At 48.9% G+C, this 23,334-nt stretch overlaps 1 protein-coding gene across 12 annotated transcripts in view; it reads left to right on the top strand.

The window, feature by feature from the left end:
* LOC144373568 (mitotic spindle assembly checkpoint protein MAD1-like) overlaps positions 1–22,363 on the top strand; it is a 245,640-nt gene extending 223,277 nt beyond the window's left edge. For 4 of the 12 annotated variants that reach the window (XM_078036591.1, XM_078036593.1, XM_078036592.1 and 1 more), the window contains 2 exons: positions 847–1,030; positions 15,232–15,404. In XM_078036591.1, the coding sequence (XP_077892717.1) occupies positions 847–1,030; positions 15,232–15,377 (330 nt within the window). In that variant the 3' untranslated portion in view covers positions 15,378–15,404. Of the gene's footprint in view, positions 1–846; positions 15,131–15,231; positions 15,407–19,924; positions 20,276–22,125 lie in introns of those variants that run through there. The other 8 variants (XM_078036595.1, XM_078036597.1, XM_078036590.1 and 5 more) reach the window with 8 other exon arrangements.
* The last annotated feature ends 971 nt before the right edge of the window (positions 22,364–23,334 follow it).

The following is a 23,334-nucleotide window of genomic DNA, read 5'->3' as shown; positions in this document are numbered from 1 at the left end:
GCTCTCCCCAGCTGAGTGCCAGGCAGCATCTGCTGTGGGACACCCTTCCAAGCTGAAGTGACTGTTCCCAGCCAGAGGAGGGCCGAGCATATCTCCTATACATATACCCCTCAGCTCATGGAGCAGCCCTATCTGTGGTGAAGAGCTCATAACACAGAGGTGTGAGTGGTGGTGGTGGTGTGTGTGTGTGGGGGGGTGTTCAATGCAAGAGGCTTTTGAATGAGACTGGGAGGCCCCAAAAGATGGCTAGCAGCTTAGGAGTGCATGCCGCCAAGGGCCACAAAGGCAGGAGAGCTCAGCTGGTGTCTGCCATGAGAGGAACAAGGGCCAGGAGCTGGCCGTGGAGGAGGCATCCAGAGAGTGCTGGGCTGATGGAGGCCCCAGGTCAGCTCTCATGGAGGAGGCACCAAGTGCTCAGGAATCAGCATAGTTGGCCCCTCACCTGAGAGAGTCCTTAATGCCATGCAAGACAGGTATGTCCTGTGGTTGTCCCCCCCCCTTCCACCCCGTGTCCCTGGGAATCCTGTTATCAGGTGATGCAGTGAAGGGATTGGATTTGGGTGTTGGCAGGTGCGCCTCAGGGTGTTAGCCAAGGGGGCAGAGGACAGTCTGCCCCAAGGGCCTGAGGCTGTCAACATGGGCCAGCACTGTGTTACTCAGCTCTCCTGTCACAGACTGGCATCCTGTCTTCTGCCAGGACTCTGGCTGCCCACAGCTCTCATGCTGCGGCTGACAGGAGCATGGCCAGGCGTGGGTGGGGCTTGTGTGGGCTGGAACGCTTTGGGTTTATTTTTTAAACTTCAAGAAAGAGCTTTATTGTTGACATCTTTTGCTCAACGATCAAAGCTTCTTGTCCCCATTGTCTCACTTGGAAAACGCAGCTGTGGAAAGAAGCAGCTTCGTGGCTGGCCGCTGGGAGCTGGTCGGCATGTGTCGAGAGGCTTTGGTGGAGTTTTGCACCACAGTTCTGCAGCAGCACTTCTGACTTCCAGCCAAGGAGCAGCTGAGGGTGGAGATGGCTGTCACACAGGTACCTGCATCTGGGTGGCTGCTCCACACTTGGGTCATGTGTGACAGGCAACCCCAGGTGAGCAGGGGCTCTGCGTAGTGCACTCAGCCAGGGAGACAGTGTAAAACCAGGACTCACAGAGCCCAGGTGGCTCCTCTGGCTTCTCAGGGACAGATTCCTGTGCAGGTGGGGGAGTCCTGCTTGGCCACGGTGCTGACCCGCCTCTCCTTCCACAGACCTGTCTCTCTCTTAAGGTCTGTTCCTTCTACTGGGTGGGCTAGCACCTCTGGCGCTCCCTGCCTCTGCCCAACCCTGCAATGGCACCCCCTGTACCTTCTCACTTTCCTCCCACGACCCCAGCCATCCAGGCTCAGGGCAGGCACATGGGTTGTGCCTCAAGTGTCCCATAGCATCACAGGTAGGCTTGGTGTTCTTGAGATAGCCATATTTGTAGCTCACTTTTGTCCTGAACGAGGAGCATATTGTTGTAGTGAGTTTTCTTCAGACAACATCAGGCAGCCCTCTGGCTGGGAAGTAGTGACAGAGGGGCTGGGGCCAGCTGAACGAGCAGTGTCTCTAGACACCAGAAGCATCTGCCCCAGCTCCCCTGGGGGAGACACCAGTGCTGTCAAGGCCAGAGGGCTCGTCATTGTTTCCCTGCAGCCGCAGAAGAGAGGGGAGACTTAGATGACCCCCTTTGAACAAGGGTCTGTTTCTCCTTTTGATTCTCACTTCTGAGGTTGAAGTGCTTTTCCTTCAGTCCTCTGAAAGTTTCTGAGGAGTGGTTTTTGAAGTGGTTGGTTCAGAGAAAGACAGTGGACACGAGGGCCCTGCTGCTGTCAGCCAGCCTTTCCCCGTGACCACAGTCGGCCAGCTGGTCACAGGAGAGCTGGTGGGGGAACGAGGGGGACAGCACTGCCAACCTGGGTACTGGGAGTTCATATGTGTGTGCATTCACCTAGGTTACATTTGCTACACACAAGAGAGTAGACATACTTACTTGTTTTGTGTAAGTGACACACATCCCTCACACCACATCATCTCAGCACAGAAAACGGAAGTGTCAGTACAGATTTAAGTAGCAACAGCTGAGGCCCTTTCAAGTGGAACAAATCTGGATTCGTTATTTTCTGCTGTCAAATAGCAGCTCTGGCAAATCCTAAATGTTGTCTGTGGATTTAGCAACTGGGTAGACTTTCAGTGATTCCAGAGGCTCGTGTGTCTGTGCCAATGCCTGTTAGTCACACTCCGGAGCCTCTCCGTCACGGCCACGCTTACTGCCTGCCAGGTCCCACGGATGTGCTGGCTAGGCCCCAGTCCACGTGGGCAACCCCAGGCTTTGGGGGCTGAGGGAGCCCTGCCTGCTGGTGCTGGAGATGTCGGAGGATAGTGTGGTACTCTGCAGTACCCACTGGTACCCTGGAGCCCTGGCTGCACATTTAGGAGTGAGGTTGCAAGCACCTGGCTAGAAACCTGGGATTTGTCCCCGTGGCTTTGCTAGGAGATCCCAGCTGGGGTCTTTCACTTGGTGCCCTCAGAATTATTATTCTTTGGTTTCTTCTCAGCCTGGCATATCTTTGGAGACTTGGGCCTGGCAGATATCAGCCTGTTACCAGCTCCTGGGAGCTGGGTGGGGGATGGTGCTGGAAGCTCAGCATCATGGTGGAACTTTAATGTCCCATTGACCTGGGGGATGGGGTCATCCTGCTGTACCTTAGCAGAGGACTTATCCCCAAGCCCAGAATCACTGTTCTTTGAAGAGGAGGGGCCTGTGGTACTCGGCAAAGATGTGGCATCACTGGCGTGAGGTGAAGTTAGGATGAGGGGTGCCAGTTTTCAAGAATCTTCAACATCCAGTTCAGTTCCTCGGCAGTCCCCTTTCTTCCCAGGTCCAACTCACACCTGCAGACCTAGACACACACAGCCAGCTGGTGGAGGATGCCTTGCAAGATGGAGGAAGGCAGTCCAGCGGGGACCTCAGGACTGGGGACAGTGAGGTGGTAGTCCCCTGAGTTCCCAGAATACCAGCTGTATGTCCTGGACATGGAACCCTCAAAAGGTTGAATGCACAACCAGCCATAGACATAGACCAAAGTCTCCAAAGACGTTCACTCCCCCAGCCACAGGGGTGCCACCTGATAGCGGGTAACCTTGAATATGCCTTTCTGACTTTGGCTGATGCCAGGGAAAGAATTGTTCTCCACCCCACTGCCCCACAGAGCCCCTGCCCAGTGAGTCTACTTCCTACCCCAGCCTTCACAAGTGCCCCTGCCTGGCAGTGTAGCAGGGCTGAGTAGGTGGGCAGGCTGTGTCCCTGACTAGGATTGTCCTACCTTGGTTGAGTCAGGCTGACCAGGTAGCTGAGCTTCTATCCCCATCTGGCACTGGAGAGACAAAGGTGAAGGGGCTCCTTACTGCCCTCATGAACCATGTCTGATGCTAGCAGGCATCTCTGCCATTAGGATGGGAGGCCTTTTTTCTGCAGGCATCCCACTTTGTCAGGTTGGTATCAGCAGGGCCCATGGCAGCCCTGCACCTGCCCTGTCGTGTGTATACACGCCATTCAACAGAACTTCAAAACACAGGAAGCAGAAGCAGATAGAACTGAGGAGAGAAACAGACACTCAAGCATTTACAGAGAACACCCATGCACTGCTGTCCACAGTTGGTGGGGGGCCAACAGAAAAGCAGCAAAGATCTGGAACTGAATGTCACTGTCAGCTAACAGGTATGGTCAGTGTTTGCAGAGCACTATCCATTCTCTCTTAAAGTCCACTTGGCACATTTACCACAGTGGATTTTATCTTGGGTCACAGAACAAACCTTAGCAAAATTAAAGGAATCATATTCATGTACAGTATGTTCTCTGGCTACATTGAGCTCAAAGTAGAGGTCAATAACAGAAAAACAACAGAAAAATCTCCAAACAATCAGAAATGACACAAAATCTCCAAATGTGCTTCTGAATCCTCCACATGTCAAAGAGGAATTCTCAAGAGAAATATACACAACTGAGTGATAATGAAAATACAAAACTTTGTCAGATACAGTGAAACCAGCACTGAGAAGGAAACTTTCAGAGACATTCACATTAGAGAAGAAAAGAAGACTCTTATTTATGTGCTAATTGTGAGAACCTGAGGGAAGAGCAGAAGCAGCTTAGAATAGGCAGAAAGAAATAATGAAGAGCAGAAAGAAATGAAATTGATAAAAAAAAATAGAACGGAGAAAAAATCACTGAACAAAATGCCATTTAAAAAAAAATCCATAAAATTGATAAACTGCTAGCAAAACTGACAAGTATTAAGAAGCCACAAGACACACATCATCGGTATCAGGGCTGAAGCAGGGGCTGCCGCTGTGGATCCTGTAGTGTCACAGGGCACGGCAGACGGCTTCATGCTCAGAGACTCATTCACTTGGAAGCAAGAGATCAGTTCTTCAAAAACCTTCAACTACCAAATATGAAGTATGCCAAATATATATACCAAAATATGAAATACATACCAAAAGATATGTACCAAATATATACCAAAAGATGAATAGATTATCTGAATAGTTCTAGGACATTAAAAACCTGAAGCCATTATTAAAATGCTCCCAAGAAAGGTCTCTGCAGGCCCCAGTGGTTTCCCTGGGGAATTCCACTGAACAGCTAGAGAGCTTTTGGTGGCAGGTCACTCAGCCTCGTCCAGGAGACAGAAGAGGAGATGGCCAGGGTGGGGAGGAGTGCCCATGTCTACTAGAGACAGCCGGGTGAGCCTGTTGGCATCTTGCTGGGGGGCAGGAGCCTGAGAGCCCGTGACCTGCAAAAGTCAGGAAGGCAGTGGCAGCTCTGCTAGCTAGCTCTGATGCCCCACTGAGGTGGACACCATCCAGGGAACTGAGTGAAGAGGGCAGCAACCTCCTTGTATTAATCTGCAAGTGCCTATGAATCATAAATATTCCTAAAATGCTGCCTTAAATGAAGGCCTTCACCCCTTCTCCAGCTCCAACCCCCTTCTTCCTGCTTTTAGACATCACCCCCCCACCCCAGGGGACACTTCCTAAGGCTTGGTGGCATAAAGCCTCTGAGCTCATCCTCTCCTGGTCAGGGACTCAGCTTTTTGGGGTCACTGCCACTCACTGTCTGCTGTCTGACTTCTAAGGCTTTGTGATGTTGTCTCTGTTATTTTCTTGTCTTCAGCAGTAGGCCTGAGGAAAATGAGAAAGCCTTTACTTTTGATTTTGCAGCATTTTGAGGGAGTGCGCGTTAATGAACCCGTTCAAGTCACTGTCGTAAAGCTCAAGGCTTTGTTTTTCCATTTCTGTATATATTTGAAAAGTGAAGCAGATGATTGAAGGCTGTTTCTCCTCCTTATGTTACAAATTAGCACCTTCTCTGCTTTCTCAGACCTTTTGTGTTGCCATATAGTTTGCTCCACTGTGTGGTCCATTAACCCCTTCTGAGCTTCAGTGACTTCGTGCTCTCAGCTATTCAGGAACCATGGCATCTTCATGGGCAAACTGCTGGCATGTTGGACTTAGGTGCTCTGTCCCTAGAGCCTATCTTTATTTGACTACGGGAGTCTGGTTGCTTCCAGGATTCTGATCATTCTGTTTCTGAAAATGGTGACAACTACTCACTTTAGTAGTAGCTGTCAGTAGCAAAATTGTAATAAGTTGCCTGCTGCCGCTTATTTGGTGCACACCGTGGGCCACATCCCACATGTGCATTCTTGCCTTCTTACACCATCCCAGGACAGTTTCTAAGAAAGATGCTCACTTCATGGAGGCCTGGGTTCCATACAGTGGAGTACATCCATTTTCAAGCGTGGTTTAACCAGCAGTATTGAGAGTTGGGTGGTGGCAATTGTCTGTGAAAGAGCAGGTCTTAAGACACATATCATCTTCTGAACTCTAAAACAATGAGAAAAGCAGCTGGGTGTGATGGTGCACACCTGTAATCCCAGTGACTTAGGAGGCCGAGGCAGGAGGATTGCAAGTTTGAGGCCCTGTCTTAAAAAGAGCTAGGGATGTAGCTCAGTAGTAAAGCACCCCAGGGTTCATCACCAGTACCAAATAAAGAAAGAATGAAAAAAGCCAAATTCAGTCTACCTTTTCCTATCACTACATGCATCCATTTCTGCAGAACATCAGTGATCACTCTCCTCCCAACTCCACCCACACCATGGTCACGCTCTGAGAGGTGTGTACAAGATTATGTGATCACTACACAGTAGGTTTTAGGACATGTCCTAGGATCATCTTAATTTTTTTCAATCGTTATGTAGTAAAGTTACTGTTTTTTAGTGGTGAATTTTAATCACCCCATAATCAGAGAACAAAATAATTTCATCACCTCCCAAGCCCTTGCTCTCCCTTTTGCTCATTCCTTGTGTCTCTTGCTCCGCCCACCACTGCTCTGCTCCCCAGCCCTGCTGTCCTGGGAGACAAATCCTCTGCTGTCACCTCTTGAGGCTTGCGACGTCCACACAGCATCACAGCATCACGTACTTGAGCGTCCTGATTGCCAGTGTGCACAAGTCCACCCTTCTTGATCACTGTGACTTTGCAGGAAGCTTTGGGATCAGATGGCACGAATCTTCAGATTTACTGCTCTTTTCTGGATTGTTTTGCTGCTTCTGACATCTCAATAAGTTTTCCTATCCCTGAACACTAGTGTCTTAAATTTATTTGGGTTTTCTTTTAGCAGTGTTTGTAGTTTTTAGGGTCTGATCTAATATCACATTGGATAAATTAATTCCTGAGTATTTTGTTCTTTTTGATGCCATTGTAAATGGAATTTTCTTAATTTCCTTTTCAGATTGTTCATGGCTAGTGTATGGAAATACAAGTGATTTTTTTTTTTTATTTTGCATGTTGACTTTGGATCTTGCAGCTTTGCCAAATTCTTTGATTAACCGGGTTTTCTTCTTTCTTTCTTTCTTTTTTTTTTTTTTTTTTTTTGCAGATTATGTGTGGTGTTTGTATGGCATCTGTGAATACAACAGTTTACATTCTCTTGTGTGCTGGATGCCTTTTATTTCTTCATCTTGCCTAATTGCTCCGGCTGTGTTGAATAGAAGTAATAGAAATGGGCCGTTTTGCCTTATTCCTGATCTTAGGGGAAAGCTTGCAGTCTTTCGATGTTGCGATTGATGTCAGCTATGAGGTTTTGGAAAAAAATGCCCTTTATCATGTTGAGGAAGCCCCTCTGTTCCTGTTTGTTTTGTGTGTTTCTTGTGAAGGGGAGATGGATTTAGTCAAGTGCTTTTTCTGCCTCCACTTAGAGGAGACTTTTATTCTATTAATGTTGGGTGTTACACTGGCTGGTTTCCAGATATTGAGACAGCTGTGCACACCTGGTAGAACCCCTTCCAGTTTGCTGAGTTGGGGTTAAGGATTTCATGCCTGTATTCATCAAGGTTGTTGATCTCAGTTTTCTTTAGCTAATCTTTGACTTCAGTGTGAGCATAATGCTGTTCTCAGACCAAATCAGGCAGGGTTCCCTCCTCATGAGCTTTCTGGAAGAGTTTGGGAAGTATGAGTGTTAATTCTTTGGATGTTTGGTAGAACTCAACAGTGAGGCAATCTGGTCCTCTTTTGATTACTGATATAATCTCTGTATTTTTTATGGATTTGTTGATATTTTCTATTTCTTCTTGTGTCAGTTTTGGTAGTTTGTATTTCTTGGACTTCATTTGTGTCTCAGTTATCACATTTGTTTTTATATGTGTTTATGTATTCTCTTATAATCCTTTTGATTTCAGTGAAACCAGTAGTAATGTCCCCTCCCTCATTTCTGAATTTCATAATTTGAATCTTCTCTCTTTTTTATTAGTCAATCTGGGAAAGATTTGCCAATTTATTGACCTTTTCAAATCATCAGCTATTGGGTCTATGTGTTTCTCTATTGCATTTCTGTCCTCGGTCTTGCTCATCTCCGCTCTGATCATTATTGTTTTTTTCTTTCTGCTGGATTTGAGCTAATTTGCTCTTCTTTTTTCTAGTTTCTTAAAGCCATACTGTTAGATTATTGACTTGAGAGCTTCCTTTTTTAATTTAGGATTTATAGCTGTAAGTTTCCTTCTTGGTTTTGGTCTCCAGGTATTTTCTAATTTCCCTTGTGAGTTCATCTTCAACCCATTGTTGTTTAAGAGTGTTGTTTAATATCCACCTATTTATGAGCTTTTTATTTTCCTTCTGTGATTGATTTCTAATTTCATTGCAGTAATTCCATTACATTAACAAGTTTAACTTAAGACTTGTTTCAAGGTTTTATATGTGATCTATTCTGTAGAATATTCCACATGCTCTTAAGAAGAATGGCTATTCTGTTGTTAGGTGTATGTCTTTATGATCTAAGTGATTTATAGTGTTGTTCGTCTCCTTTTCCCCACCTTTTTTTTCATTAAGGATTGGAACCAGAGGTCCTTTACCACCTGAGCCACATGCTCAGTCCTGATTGTTTATTTATTTAGTGGAACTGGGGATTGAACCCAGGGCCTCTTGTATGTGAAGCACTTGCTCTACCACTGAACTACATCCTTGGACTTACTTTTCATTTTTTATTTAGAGACAGGGTCTCATTAAATTGCCCAGGTTGGCCTTAAACTTGTGATCCTCCTGCCTCAGTCTCCCAAGTTGCTGGGATTGCAGTCATGTACCACTGGACCAGGCTAGTTCCTTTTCTTTCTTACTGATCTTTCTGACTGATCTGGATATCTTTCATTCCTTTTTATTCCTAAACAATATTGCAGGATTTTTTTTCTTTTTGTGTGTGTGTGTATATATGTGTGTGGTAAGAACAATTAAAATTTGTCCTTTCAGCAGTCTTTATGTGTGTTTGATACATTTGTTGTTCTTGGCTGTGGTCACCATGGTGTAGAGTAGGTCCCTGAGCTTCCCACGCCTGTGTATCCTTTGATCAGCACCTCCCGTTCATCCCCCAGCCCCTGGTAACCACAGTTCTAGTTCCAGGGCCTGCTGCCCTGGGTTCAGATTTTTTTTTTTTTTTGTACCAGATTGAACCAATTCATCTGTTGAAGGACACGTGGGTTGGTTCCATAGTTTAGTTATTGTGAACTGAGCTGCTATAAACATTGACGTGGCTGTGTCACTGTAGTATGTTGATTTTACATCCTTTAGATATATACCAAGGAGTGGGAGAGCTGGGTCAAATAGTGGTTCCATTTCTGGTTTTTTGAGGAATCTCTATACTGCTTTCCAGTGCAGTTGCCCCAATTTAGTTCTTTCCATTTCTCAACATGAATAGTCCTGTAGTAAATATGGTTGTGCAGATATCTCTATGGCATACTCATGTCCTTTATTTTGTGCATGGATCCAGTAGTGGGATTTCTGGATCATATGGTAATTCTATTTTTAATTTTTTGAGGAATTTCCATACCTTTGTTCATAATGGCTATACTCATTTATATTCCCACCAACAGTGAATACGGGTTCCCTTTCCTCCTCATCTTTACCAGCAGTTGTTATCTTTTGTCCTTTTGAAAATAGCCATTCCAGCAGGTGTGAGATGATGCTTCTATGAGGTTTTGATTTGCATTTCTCTGATGATTGCTGACAATTGATAATGAGCATTTTCTCATAAACCTGTTGGCCATTCATATGTCTTATTTTGCAGTCTGCAATAGAAACCTTTTTCATTTCTGATATCATGACTTTGTGTCTTTTTTCTTTTTCAGCCTTGTTGGGACTTTACAATTGGATTGGTCTATTTAAAGTACTAGTTTTCAGATTCTTTAATTTTTTTTCCTCTATTGTTTTTCCATTTTCAATTTCATTGATATTTGTTTTATAGTATAGTTTTCCTTCAGCTTGCTTTAGGTTTATTTTTTCCCCCTTTAACTTCCTAAGGTAGGTGCTTGTTTTCTTCCTCCTTTTTGTTTTTGACAGTACTAGGGGTTGTACCCAAATCTTCGCACATGCTGGACAAGTGCTCTACCATTGAGCTACTTCCCAAGCCCTTTTTATTATTTCTTATTTTGAGATAGGGTCTTCCTAAGTTGCTGATGCTGGCCTCAAATTTGCCATCCTCCTGCCTTGGTCTCCAATCCCCCTGGAAATCAGGGTACCTGGTGCAGGTGGTACTTGTGGTCTCCTGTGCAGGGTGCCAAGGCTTTGGGGCCGTGGGGCAGGGAGCATGTTGTTTGGAATCCTTATGTACAGCAGCCGTGTCTCCTGCATGGGTGGATACAGATTTCCTATGTCACAGTCCAGTATGTCACAGTCTACTCTGTAGTTTGCTGCTCTTATCCCCCTCTTTTGTCTCCTGAGCTGTTCTTCCTTACATTGATACCTTGAGGGACCCAGGCTCCTAATGCCCAGCTGCAGGAGCTGCCCCTTCCTTGCAGGCCTGGGTCTTCTTATTGCAGAGGGTGCTTGGAAAGCACAGTGGGGTACCAGGTGTGGGTGCATACAGGCCTTCTCAGCCTGCCCACACCGCTGGTGTCCACACAACATAGACAGTTCTGTCCTTGTGCTGGGTCAGTTTCTCTTTGCTTGGGTCTGCGTGTACCGCATGCAGCTGGCCGTCTCAGAATCCCATCTTGGCACTCATGCTCAGCGTATATTATTTGTTTCCTCTGTGTTGCCTGAGTCTGCTCACACCTCCTGCTTTCTGCTCGGTTATTTGGGCCACTTTTGGCGTTCCATCTAAATTTCACTGCGATGCCCTGGACTCTTTTCTCTGTTTAACTTTTGTGCTTACTCTGGGGCTCCAGGGAATGCACTGTGCCTCCTGGGTCAACTCTTTCCCATTGCAGTAAACCACAGAAGCTGCACCTCCTCATCAGTACTTCACCCTCATCCTTCAGCGCTCCACACTTAAGCCTGCATTGAAAAACCTCAGCTCTTGATGGCATCTGTCTTGTTTCTAGTCTTAACTCAGTAGGAGACAGCTTATTATATGTAACAGGTGGCCAGGGTCCACAAGGAGGAGGCCAGCTGGGCAGCACAATGAGCTTTTGAACAAATGTGCATAAGCGTGCAGTTCTGTATCGCTTAGTGACTGAATGTGTTCTGAAAACTGTGTCGTTAGCTCTCTTATCAAGAAGTGAACATCAGGCTGCGTTTATATGAACTGGAAGGCTGTGACATCACAAGGCAATGTGATCTTACAGGACCATCCCAGTGGCTCTATGGCATGTGACTATACTTGTTATGCGTTATTGCTTTTTTGCTCCCTCTCTCTCTGCGAGGTAATAGTTTGCCTGAAAAGGTAGGTTGCAACAGAAAGCACACCCTTTTCAAATGAGCAAACAAATTTGTCTTATGTGGGTCTGCCCTCTGACAGCTCGCTGGGATGGAGTGTGGCCAGCCATTCTATTCAGATATGTCTGTAGCTTCCAGTGTGGCTTAATGACATTTAGCCCTCAAGGCCTTCTGCCTATGCAGCTTCAGAATGCACACTATCCAATTTTAGCATGTCATCCTGAGGGGTCCTTCTCAGCTTCTCCTAAAGTGAGAAGTGCCTCCCTGCAGAAGATCCTTCTTGGAATGGCCCCAGAGGCTGTTTGTGCCACATGCCCATAGAGTCATCATGGGAAACCCTGCGGTACAGCAGCCAGAGTGTCAACCTGAGGCCATCTGCCAGGCCTTCTTCACCAGCCTAGTGATCAGGCCTGCCACATAACCTCACAAGTCTCAGTTTCCCTTTTTAAGCTGGGGAGTGACAGCAATGACCAAATAATGTATGTACTTCACATACGTGAATCTGTAGGTAACTGTCACCTGTGGCACATAGCACATCTCACCCTGCATGTTGTTTCCAGCAAGTCAGGGCTGCCTTGGGCTGCAGCCAGAGTCATCTGTGCTTAGGGCACTAGAGTGAGCAAGGATACCCCCTGACTCCTCGGAAGGGCATTTGGTGGGGTCCATCAGATGAGAGAGGTGCACACCCTCTGACTAATGGCTCTGCTTCTAAAAGCACATCCTGGGTTGGATGCTGTGCTGAGTTTTCACACACATGCACACCATGTGGGCCATCACCACACCTGGGACAGGGAACCCCCAAACATTTCCTCTTGCTGGGTTGTAATCCCTCCCCTCCTCTTTCTCTTTCATACTCCCTGACACCTACTGATCAGTTTTCGGTCTCTGTAGATTGATTGACATTGTATAAGGTTCTAGCAGAATGAAACCACATGACGTGTTCTTTTCTGTCTGGCTTCTTTCACTCAGCATGTTTACTTTGCATTAGGACCACACGCACAGACAGTGATTGTTTTTGCTGCTGAGTAGTCTTCTGTTGCGTAGATATACAATTTGTTTATACATTCCTCTGTCGATGGACATTAGATTTCTCCCAGTTTTTGCCTACGCCTCTAAAACAGCTTTATATTACAAATAAAGTCCTTGTACAGAAATACTTTCTTTTCTCTAGTGCAAATATCTAATTGTGCAATGACTATGATTATGTGTTTGACCTGGGAAACTGCCTGCCTCTCGTCCACAGCGGTGTAACCTGTCTCCTTCACACTGGCACTGGGTGGTCCAGTTGCTCTTCACCAGCATCTGGTGTGGTAGGTCTTACTTTCAGTCCTTCCGACAGGTGTGTAGCAGTGTCTCATTGTGGCTTTAACGTCCATTTCCCTAATGACTAATGATGTTGGACACCTTTTCATGGTTTATCTATACATCTTCTTGGTAAAGTGTGTGTGTTCAAATCTTCTATTTCATTCTTGATTACTTGTTTTCTTATTGAGTTAGAGTTCTTTATATATTTTGGGTAGAAGTTCTTTGTAAAATACTTATTTTGCTTTTCAAAGAGTTTTTGTTTTTGATGAGGTCCAGTTTTTTCGGTTGTTTTTGCATTTGTTTGTTTTTGTGCTTTGTTTTGTTTTTGGTACTGGGGATTGAACCCAGGATTGCTTTACCACTGAGGTGCATCCCCAGCCCTTTTTATTTTTTGAGATAAGGTCTTGCTAAGTTGCGGAGGGTCTCACTAGGTTGCTGAGGCTGGCCTCAAACTTGAGATCCTCCTGCCTCAGCTTCCCCAGTCACTGGGATTACAGGTGTGTGTCACCATGCATCACTCAGTTTTGTCTTGTTTTGATTTGTATTTTATTTATAAAAATCTACAGAATTTTTCTTCTGTATTAGCAATTTTCAAATTGTTGGTTTTACATATAGGTTTGTTTGTTTACATAAAAAATTTTTTAATATTGTACATGATATGTATGGATTTCAGTTTTTATTTTTCCCTTTAGGAAAACACATTTGTTTCAAATGAAAAGACCATTTTTTTCTACATTGGATTGCCTTCATCTATTTATCAAAAATAGGTTTTGGTGGCTCTGTGGTACAGCATATGCCTAGCATACATGAGGCCATGGGTTTAATTCCTAGTGCTGAAAAACAAAACACAAAAAAAATAGATTGTGTGTGTGTGTGTGTGTACATGTATTTGTCTCAGGTCAGTGCCACACTATTTTGATGACTTAACTTTAATGTAACTCATTGAAATTAGATAGTCCTCTGCTTTCATTTTCTTTTTGTTTGATTAATCTAAGTTCATTACATTTCTATAGGAATTTTAGAATCAGCTTGTTGATTTGTACAAAGAAACCTGTGAGATTTTGATTGGCATTGATGTGATTCTGTAGATGAATGTCAGAAGAAGTATACTACTAACCACGATGGTTTTCCCAATTCTAAGCAGGGTCTTTCTCTCCAATTCATAGGTGATCGTAGACTCTTGGTAGCACTTGCAGGTGTCAGTGTACATCTTCCATGGCCTGGTCATATTCTCTCTTAGTTTTCATGGATTTGGATGCTGTGTAAGTCATATTTTTCAGATAGCTCTCTGGTACTAGTTTCTGGGGAATTTGAATACAGTCAGAACATACTAGAGCTACTCAATTCCTCCTAAACATATTGAGCCTTTTTTTATGGTTTAGTATGTAATCTAACTTGGAAAATTTTTAGAGAACATTTGATAAGAATGTGTATTCTGCTGTTACAGATGAGAAGGTGTAAATTTTATGAAAGTCAGACTGTTGATAATGTTTTCAAGTGTCTGTTCCCTGATTTGGCTAGTTATGTAGTGACCCTGACTAAGGACGTGTTGATTTCTCCCACTGCCCTGTTGGTTTTGCTCATTTCTTGTGAAGTTGTTTTGTTTGTACTTATGTGCTCCAGATCATATACCCTCTCCTCTCCTTCAGGGATCTTTTCACTTCTGGGAAGCAGCCTACTTGGCAGTAGGTTATACTCTGAAGTGCATTGTCTGCTTGAAGCAGCCTGTTCACTTTCACTTCTTGGTTTCCTAGTGACAGCATTATTTCTTTTTGTGTTTCATATTTTAAGTGTGTTGTAGTCAAAAGTCTATAACTGGTGATACCTTTTAATCCAATTTCATGGTCTCTGCCTTTTAGTTGGGGTGGTAGGCGCATTTACATTTAGTACAATTACTGAAATGAGTAGGTTCCATCTTGCCATCTTTTCTTTTTCTTTCTCACTCTTTGTCCCATCTCTTCTTTGTTCCTGTTTTTCTTCCCTTAAAAAAAAAATTCAGTGATTCAAAAAAATTTTTTTCACTGTTACTTCAGAGTTATTTCAGAGTTTTAGTGTACATCTCTGACATGGTGCTGTCCAGGTATACAGCATCCAAGTGATGCTGTATACCTTCACATATTGCATAACCACCACACTGCTGTCATCTTCTCCTTGATGTATGCTACTGTTGTACATTTTACTTCTATTGTCTTAAACTCAGTATGTTTTTGTTAATGATTTAATTTTTTTTAAAGCTATGAAAACCCCCAATATCTGCCCTGTATCCACTGCTCCTCACTCCTGTGCTTGGATCCTTGTTTTCGTCCACTACCTCCTCCTGCCTGCCCAAGGGCTGCCCTTATCATTTCTTGGAGAGCAGTTTTGCTAGCAAAGAATTCCTCTGTCTTTATATGTTTGAAAATCAACAGTCCTTCTGCATCCCAGTTTCCAACCTCTGCGATCTGTAACAGTTTTTCTATACCACAGTCTCCAAACTCTGGTCTCTGTCACGTTTCTTCTGCACCCCAATTTCCAACCTCTAGTTTCTGTAACAGTGTTTCTGCACCTCAGTCTCCAAACTCTGCTCTCTGTAGCAGGCCTTCTGCACGCCAGTCTTCAAAATCTGCTCTTTCCAAGGATCCTTCTGCACCCCAGTCTCCAATCTCTGATCTCTGCAACAGTCTTTATGCACCACAGTCTCCAACCTCTGCTCTCTCTAACAGTTTTTTTGCACCCCAGTCTCCAAACTCTGCTCTCTGTGAGCGGTGAGGGGAGCGGGGGCAGGGAAAGGAGCCGTCACCATCTGCCACCTGCTGAACCAGGGACACTGGCTGCCCAGGAGACCAAGCGGACCCGCCGTCTCCAGTGAGCAGAACACCCGGGGGATGGGCATCCCCACGTGGCACAGGACTCCCATAGAGGGAGCGGCTGTGCTCCCGTGTGCCACTCACTGTGAAGCCTGTCACCTTTGTGGCTGAGGGCTCCGTGGGAGGCAGCGAGCTCGCAGCAGGTAGCGTGGCTGCTGCAGGGTAGGTTCCCTGAGCGTGTGGCTATGTGCTTGCTGCCCAGGCTCCCAGGGTGGCCATCATGATGCCATTTTGGAAGCGAGGAGGAGGAAAGGGCCGGGGAGGCCGAGGGCAAGCTCCAGGTGGCTCAGGGCTGTGCCTAGAGATGCTCCACAGGCCTCTTGGGTGACTCTGGGCGGGGAGAACCCAGGTGGGGCCGCTGAGAAGGGTCAGCGCTTCTTGCTAGCACTGCACCAGCTCCCCGGGGTGCTGGGGTCCAGAATCCACCAGACAGACTCGCTGGAAGGGAGGAGATGACAAACCCACCAGGAATCAGACCAGAGGCGGTGTGCGGAGAGCTTCCCGAGCCCTCTGCTCACGGCCCGTACATCCCGCAGTGTCACCCAGTGCGGGGCTCCTGACTTCTCCAGACCAACGACACTCCAGGTCTTCCGATCTTCCCGTAGGCCAAGCTCTCCTCAAGCGAGCGCACTCGACCCTGACGGCAACCTGGGGGGCTCTTTGGCTGTCCCCAGAGCAGGCCCTGAGTGGCCTATCCCAGAGCACTTGCTTATTTGAGAAGGTAGGAGGAAGATGGAGGGGAACAGAGCATTTGGAAGGGACATAGCAAGCCAGTCCCCACTGTGGTGTCCAGAGCTTAACCCCACAGGGGGCCCATGGGAAATGGAGCCAAATGCTGATAAGGTGGTGTACTATGATGGCCAAGAAGACGTGGTGGTGGTGAAGGTGGTGGTGGTGGGAGTGATGGTAGTAATGATGGTGGTAATGGTGATAGTGGTGATTATGGTGGTGATGGTGATGGTAGTGGTGGTGGTGGTGATGATGGTGATGGTGATGATGCTGATGAATGTGGTGGAGATGATGATGGGGTTGTGGTGAACATGGTGATGGTGATGGTGATGACGGTGATGGTGGTGGTGGTGGTGGTGTTGTTGATGGTGGTGGTGGTGGTAATGTTGGTGGTGATGGTGGTGATGGTGGTGGTGATGGTGGTGGTGGTGGTAGTGGTGATGGTGGTGATGGTGATGACGGTGATGGTAATGGTGATGGTGGTGGTGATGGTGATGACGGTGATGGTGATGGTGATGATGGTGGTGGTGGTGGTGGTGAATGTGGTGGTGATGATGGTGATGAATGTGGTGGAGATGATGATGGGGTTGTGGTGAACATGGTGATGGTGGTGATGGTGATGGTGATGATGATGGTGGTGGTGGTGGTGATGGTGGTGGTGATGATGGTGATGGTGATGGTGGTGATGATGGTGATGGTGATGACGGTGATGGTGATGGTGATGATGGTGGTGGTGGTGGTGAATGTGGTGGTGATGATGGTGATGAATGTGGTGGAGATGATGATGGGGTTGTGGTGAACATGGTGATGGTGATGATGGTGGTGGTGGTGGTGTTGATGATGGTGGTGGTGGTGGAGGTGGTGGTGGTGGTAATGTTGGTGGTGGTGGTGGTGGTGGAGGTGGTGGTGGTGGTGGAGGTGGTGGTGGTGGTAATGTTGGTGGTGGTGGTGGTGGTGGAGGTGGTGGTGGTGGTGCAGGTGGTGGTGGTGGTAATGTTGGTGGTGGTGGTGGTGGTGGTGGAGGTGGTGGTGGTGGTAATGTTGGTGGTGGTGGTGGTGGTGGAGGTGGTGGTGGTGGTAATGTTGGTGGTGGTGGTGGTGGTGCAGGTGGTGGTGGTGGTAATGTTGTTGTTGGTGGTGGTGGTGGTGGAGGTGGTGGTGGTGGTAATGTTGGTGGTGGTGGTAATGTTGTTGTTGTTGGTGGTGGTGGAGGTGGTGGTGGTGGTAGTGGTGGTGGTGGAGGTGGTGGTGGTGGTGGTGATGATGGTGGTGGTGGTGGTGTTGATGATGGTGGTGTTGGTGGAGGTGGTGGTGGTGGTAATGGTGGTGGTGGTGATGATGGTGGTGGTGATGATGGTGATGGTGATGATGGTGATAGTGATGGTGATGTTGATGATGGTGGTGGTGGTGGTGGTGGTAATGTTGGTGTTGGTGGTGGTGGTAATGGTGATGATGGTGATGGTGATAGTGATGATGGTGATGGTGGTGGTGATGGAGGTGGTGGTAATGGTGGTGGTGGTGGTACTAAAAATCTCTCTTGTACGAGTTAAAACATGTGGGTTTAGGTGGGACTGCTGACTCCACAGACTCAATGCTTGGCTATTGAAAGCCCAAACATGAGACTCTGTGAAACTCTTAAAGAACTGCCAATATGAGAAGACACAAATACATCCAAAGATCGGAGCAAATGTTGGTCTTGTGGATGTCCAGCCTCCCTTGATCTACCTGTGTGGGCTCTGGGCATGTCTGAAATGTGCTGGTTTTCCCAGAGGCCAGGGTCAGAGTGAGAGATGACGTGGTACCCCCAGGGGACAGGGCTTCCTGGACACAGGCCCTCTGCTCACCAGCACCTTGTGACCCTGAAACCCCTCTCCAGGGCCTTGGGGTGCCCTTTGAAGGGCCCCTGATGGAAATCTCTGCTGACACCCTATTTGCCATCTGCCTGAGGTTTCAAAGTGCCCGGGAGGGCAGTCCTCCCAGGCAGGCGTCCGTCTCCCTGGGTCTGAGTCAGTGGTCGCAGGACAGGCCAGCCAGCACTTGCTCACTGGTGGGAGCTGGGTCATGACCTGGGGCGTGAGCGAGTGTGCTGAGGACCAGGTCAATCCTGTGCTGCTCACCAGCCATGCAGCAACAAGGCCTGGCCACCTGGAGGCCAGGCCAGGCGGGGCCCAGTGTCCCCAGCCAGCCTCCGCTGCCAATGTGAAGCTACCAGTGTGCAGCCACCAGCCCTGGTCAGGGCCAAGCTCCCTGACCTGGGAGTCAAAGGGAAAAGTCTTCAGGGTCTCAGAGGAGATCAGCAGCAATTGCTTCAGGGAGTGCAGAGAAAAACGTCTGCGACTAATAAAGAGAAAACCAGCTGTGAGAGCCCCAGAGAGCGTTCAAGCTGCCCCCGTCTGTCTCCTGGGACCCGGGACAGTGCTGAGTCCAGGCCCATCAGCCAGGATGGTACTCCGAGGAGCAGAGGGACTTGAGACACTGGCCTGGGGGAGGGAAGTGAGGCTGAGGGAAGTGAGCTCTGGGTTTCTTGCAGGACAGGGGCATAGGCTTCCTGGACACAGGCCCTCTGCTCACCTGCACCTTGTGACCCGAAGCCCTTCTCCAGGAAGGCCTGCAGCAGAGTGACCGGCATTCTAGTATGCCCAGTCCTCAGGGGACTTTAGGCTGTGGGACTTTCAGTTTCAAAGCTGGGGCAGTCACAGGGAAGCCCCAGGCTGCAGGACTTGGGCTACAGCCTGGAGTCCTGGGGCTCAGACAGGCTGGTGGCTGGCAGCTGGCTTTCCCCCACTGTGGCCAAGACTCCTGACGGGAGCAGCTCACAGGAGACAGGCTGACTTGGGGCTCCTGGTTTCTGAGGTCTCCCACCATGCAGGGCCACTCCACGCCGCTGGCCTGAGAGCATGGCAGAGGAAGGCCACCAGCCCCTGGCGGCAGGGAGGCGAGAGCAGGTGCCAGGGACAGGTGCCAACGCCAAAGGCCCCCAGTGACCCTCCTCCTGGGGGCACCTCTCACTCTAACTGAGGACAGAGACTGAGCTCTCCCTCTGCGGGAACCCCATGTCCCCAAGTGGCTCGCCCAGCCCTGCCCATGTCACGTCCACTCGGAGTGTTTGGTTCTGCATGAGCCTGGTGAGCCCTTCGCCTGGGGCTCCGTGTTTGAATCAGCCTCCTACAGGGGGAAGGAAAAAGGCCAGGTGGACCTGCCAGAGGGTGTAAAGCAGCCCTTGCCAGGTCGCTGTGGTCCAGCGGGAGAGTGCCACGTTCCCTGGAGGAGGACCAGGGAAGGGTGCCTCTTCTGTCCCTGCCCCTCGGCCTCCCAGGAGGAAGCTTGTGCAGAGCCGTGCCCTTTGCAGGTCTTCCTGCCGGCATCTGCCTGTGGACGTGTGGGAGGGAGGGCAGCCGCTGGGCTGGCCTTGGTCTGGTTTACTCAGATGTGAGACTGACAAGGAGAAGACTGAGGAGAGAACCCGTCATTCACAGAGACGCAGACAGGGCACCTCGCATAGGGACATGCCGGGAGGGACGAGGACAGAGCCACCTGTGCTGTGGTTAAGGATCCTGTGTGGGACAGGGTGGTTTCTGTATCTGGCCTGGTACGCCCAGGACAGGTGGACCTTGGCTGTAAGTCAGCAGAGCAGGTGGGGGTGGGCTCTTGGGAAAGGCCTCCAGGGGCTCCTGGTTTCTGAGGTCTCCCATCATGCAGGGCCACTCCACTCTGCTGGCCTCAGGGCATGGCAGAGGAAGGCCACCAGCCCCTGGCGGCAGGGAGGAGAGAACAGGTGCCAGGGACAGGTGCCATCGCCAAAGGCCTTCGCTGTCTCTAGGTATTGGCTGCCTGTAGGGCACGTCACATCAGAGAAATAGAAACCTACGATGGAGAAGAGGAAACCTGACTTGCAGACTGATGCTCACTTCCCAGTCCTGGGGCCGCACATGGCTAAGATGGCGCCTGGTGATCAGCCAGAAGGCGTTATCGTGGGTTATGACGAAAAATCGGACCACCTCTAGGATAGGCTCAGAACCCTTCCGCCCTCGTGGGCAGCTCCGTCTCCTTCACTGCCTGTAGGATGGGTGTACACGTGAGCTCTCCCCACCCTGCTGACCTTTATCCTGATTGGCTCCTGGGCCTCATATTAGCTGTGTGTGCTTCCTCAATAAACGAGCTCCAGCCTTGACTGGTCTCCCTGATGCGTCTGATTGTCCTCTGGCGAGGGAGGGCTGAGTGCGGGCGGTCAGTCGGCCCTCTCCTTTCTTGGCTCATCCTGGCCAGGGCGTGTTCTTCCCATCTCTCCCGCAGGTCGGGAGGGAACAAGGGCTAAAACCCCCGACATCTGGTGCCCGAACAGGGACATGGAGAAGTCGGTTCACCAAAGCGAAAGTATCGGGGAGCCAAGCCAAGCGAGTTCCGAGGTCAGGGTCTCCCTGAAGAGATGGGGAAATCTCACACTAAGCATGGTGCTCCGGCTCTTAAAGCGCTGAGATTCAGGCTCAAAAGGCGAGGTTTAGAGATCTCAGATGCCCAGGCCGAAAGGACTGGGAAACCTTGGCACACACTGCACCCAGGTTGGTGGATGCCAGTCTTTTGGATTGGCCACCTGGGACCGAGCAGAACAACTGGTGAGGAAGAGGGAGATTACCTTAAAGGACCAACTAATAAAACAAAAAGGCGGAAGCAACCCCCATGAGCGATTAAGGTCAGCCATGCTTACATTATTTCAAATTTTTCCCAAGAGCAACCTCTGACTGCTTTCCAGAGACATTGGTCTAATCAGACACCTTATTTAAAGGTAGAGGTCCGATGGAGGGACCCCTTACTGGATCATAGCACGGTGCTGATCCCCTCATTAGTGTAGGGAGGGGATTTGGATGTGATTCCCGATTGGGGAGCCAAGTCCAATTTGGGTCCCCGCTAGAGATCTAAAATACTGTTTGCCAGAACAAAAGTGATTTCCCAAGAGCACCCCCTCTTGAGGTATGATTCTTTATTTTCTCATTTGAAATGAAAAGACCATTCTGGACGCTTTGCCTGGTTGTGACTGGACTCCTCATTGTCTCCCTCGTGGCATTCATGTTTGTTGGGGGATACATGCTGTGGGAAGGCACACTTTGATGCTGTAAGTGGTGGTAAGCCAATTTGTTGGTCCTTATATGCCCCTGCCCCCAGGAAAGAATGGACCCTTAAAGGCTACTGCCATTCCTGTTTGGTGGAATATAACCTCACCTCTCCCTAGTAGATGCCCTATACTCCCACCCCACTCAGAAGTCCTTTTGCCCTTGGTGACCATGCCTAATGTCATCTGTCTCACTAGAGACAGCACTCTAGATGTGGGGACGTTGAATCCCCTCTGGTGTGGAGGCAATAGGTTTTTTGACGGATCAGTAGGTGGTATGCTCTGTCCTCCTAAGGGTACTGCCTTTCTCTGTGGGGATATGGCGCACGGTGTCCTACTGGGTAATTGGAGGGGGTCTGCACTGTGGTCCTCCTCCTCCTGACACTGGGATCCTCCTTAATGACCAGTCCCTGCCTATACTGCTGGTGATGATTCCCTTTCCAGGCCCCAAAGAGCCATTCATGCTGTTCCTTTGCTGTTGGGCCTGCGGGTGGCCACGGGGATGGGTACTTGACCTCTGGCCTCGGTACTTCTTCGCAGATGTACAATAAGCTTTCTCAGCGGATGATAGGTGACATGCACCATGTTGCAGCCCTATCTTGGACCTGCAATCTCAACTCGACTCCTTGGCTGCAGGAGTCCTCCAAAGCCATCATGGCCTGGACCTGCTTATGGCCAGAGAGGGAGGACTGTGCCTGTTCCTTCAGGAGAAGTGCTGCTTCTATGCCAGTCACTCTAGTATTGTTCAAGATAAGATTAAAAGGTTAAAAAGACCTTGAAAACTGTCGGAATGAGCTGCAATAAAGCTTTCTGTGGACTTGGCTAAATGGGTGGCCCCTTTACCTTCTCCCCTTGGTAGGCCCCTTGGTCACTATAATGCTTGTGTTGACATTTGGACCTTGTGTAATCAACAGGCTCCTCCAGTTGCTCAAGGATCGAGCCAAAGCTGTTCAATTGATGGTGGTCCAGCAGCGATAGGCCGTCTTACGAGATACTGACTGGGAGCCCTGTGAGGTTGGCCATGGGCCCTACCAGGATGTGCAGGTGTAAGTCAGAGGCAAGAGGGTCTTCTTCATAGGCCTAAGTCACCTCCCCTCCTTGAGGTTTCCCACTGGGTCTGCCGATCCTGCAGGTGAACTGCCTGAAGAGCCAGAGTGGTAGTCAGTGACAGGTAAGAGCCCCAGAGGGGGACAACCTAACACAGGCACACTCTCCAGTGAAAGGTAGACACTGGCCAATAAAACAAAACGGGGGAGATGTAGGGCACGTCACATCAGAGATGGAGAAGAGGAAACCTGACTTGCAGACTGATGCTCACTTCCCGGTTCTGAGGCCACACATGGCTAAGATGGCGCCTGGCGATCAGCCAGAAGGCGTCATCGTGAGTTGTGACGAAAAATCGGACCACCTCCAGCATAGGCTCAGAACCCTTCTGCCCTCGTGGGCAGCTCCGTCTCCCTCACTGCCTGTAGGATGGGTGCACACGTGAGGGAACTAGGACTAAAACCCTGGCAGCCACCCTGGCAGGGGCAGCTCCCCAGGCCCCCTCCCTTCCTGGGCACAAGCTGCACTGGGGTCTGCACACGGTGGCTCATGGGGTGTGGGTAGCATTGTGCCCTGTGCCGAGGAAGACGCTGTCAGTGGGCTGTCCACAGTCATATTGCTACAAGTGGCCCCTCAGGTCTATTGTTGGTCCCTATCCCCTGCCTGGAGTCCCCGCCAGTGACCTTCACCAAGGTCCTGGACGGGGAGTCCACCTCCCCCCTTGTTCCACCCCTTCCCATCCCACCAGAGTCGGGGTTGTGCTAAGCTGATTGACAGCTTGGTCCCCTCTGCAGAAGGGCTCCGAGTGGCCCCCAGGTTCAGGCGCTGGGAAGCAGAGCCGCTGCTTGTCGAGTAGGATCTGGGGCTGCCAGTGCCAGCAGGGACCTGGGCTGGGAGAAGCACGAAGCGCGTCCCACAGAAACCAATACCTTGCTGTTAGATAGATGTGGCCTTTTAAGTGTAAGGGAGTGGGACTCGTTGCTCCCGGGGATCCTGGTGTGGATGAGATGCTAATTTTTCCCAGGCTCGCTCGGTTCCTGTGCCTGGAATTGCACAGATGGATGGGCTGCGTCTGGACA

This window comes from Ictidomys tridecemlineatus, unplaced genomic scaffold (genome assembly GCF_052094955.1).
Source record: "Ictidomys tridecemlineatus isolate mIctTri1 unplaced genomic scaffold, mIctTri1.hap1 Scaffold_435, whole genome shotgun sequence".
Taxonomy (NCBI): domain Eukaryota; kingdom Metazoa; phylum Chordata; class Mammalia; order Rodentia; family Sciuridae; genus Ictidomys; species Ictidomys tridecemlineatus.
Note: the sequence above shows the minus strand (reverse complement) of the source record. Positions and strands in the feature narration are given on the sequence as shown.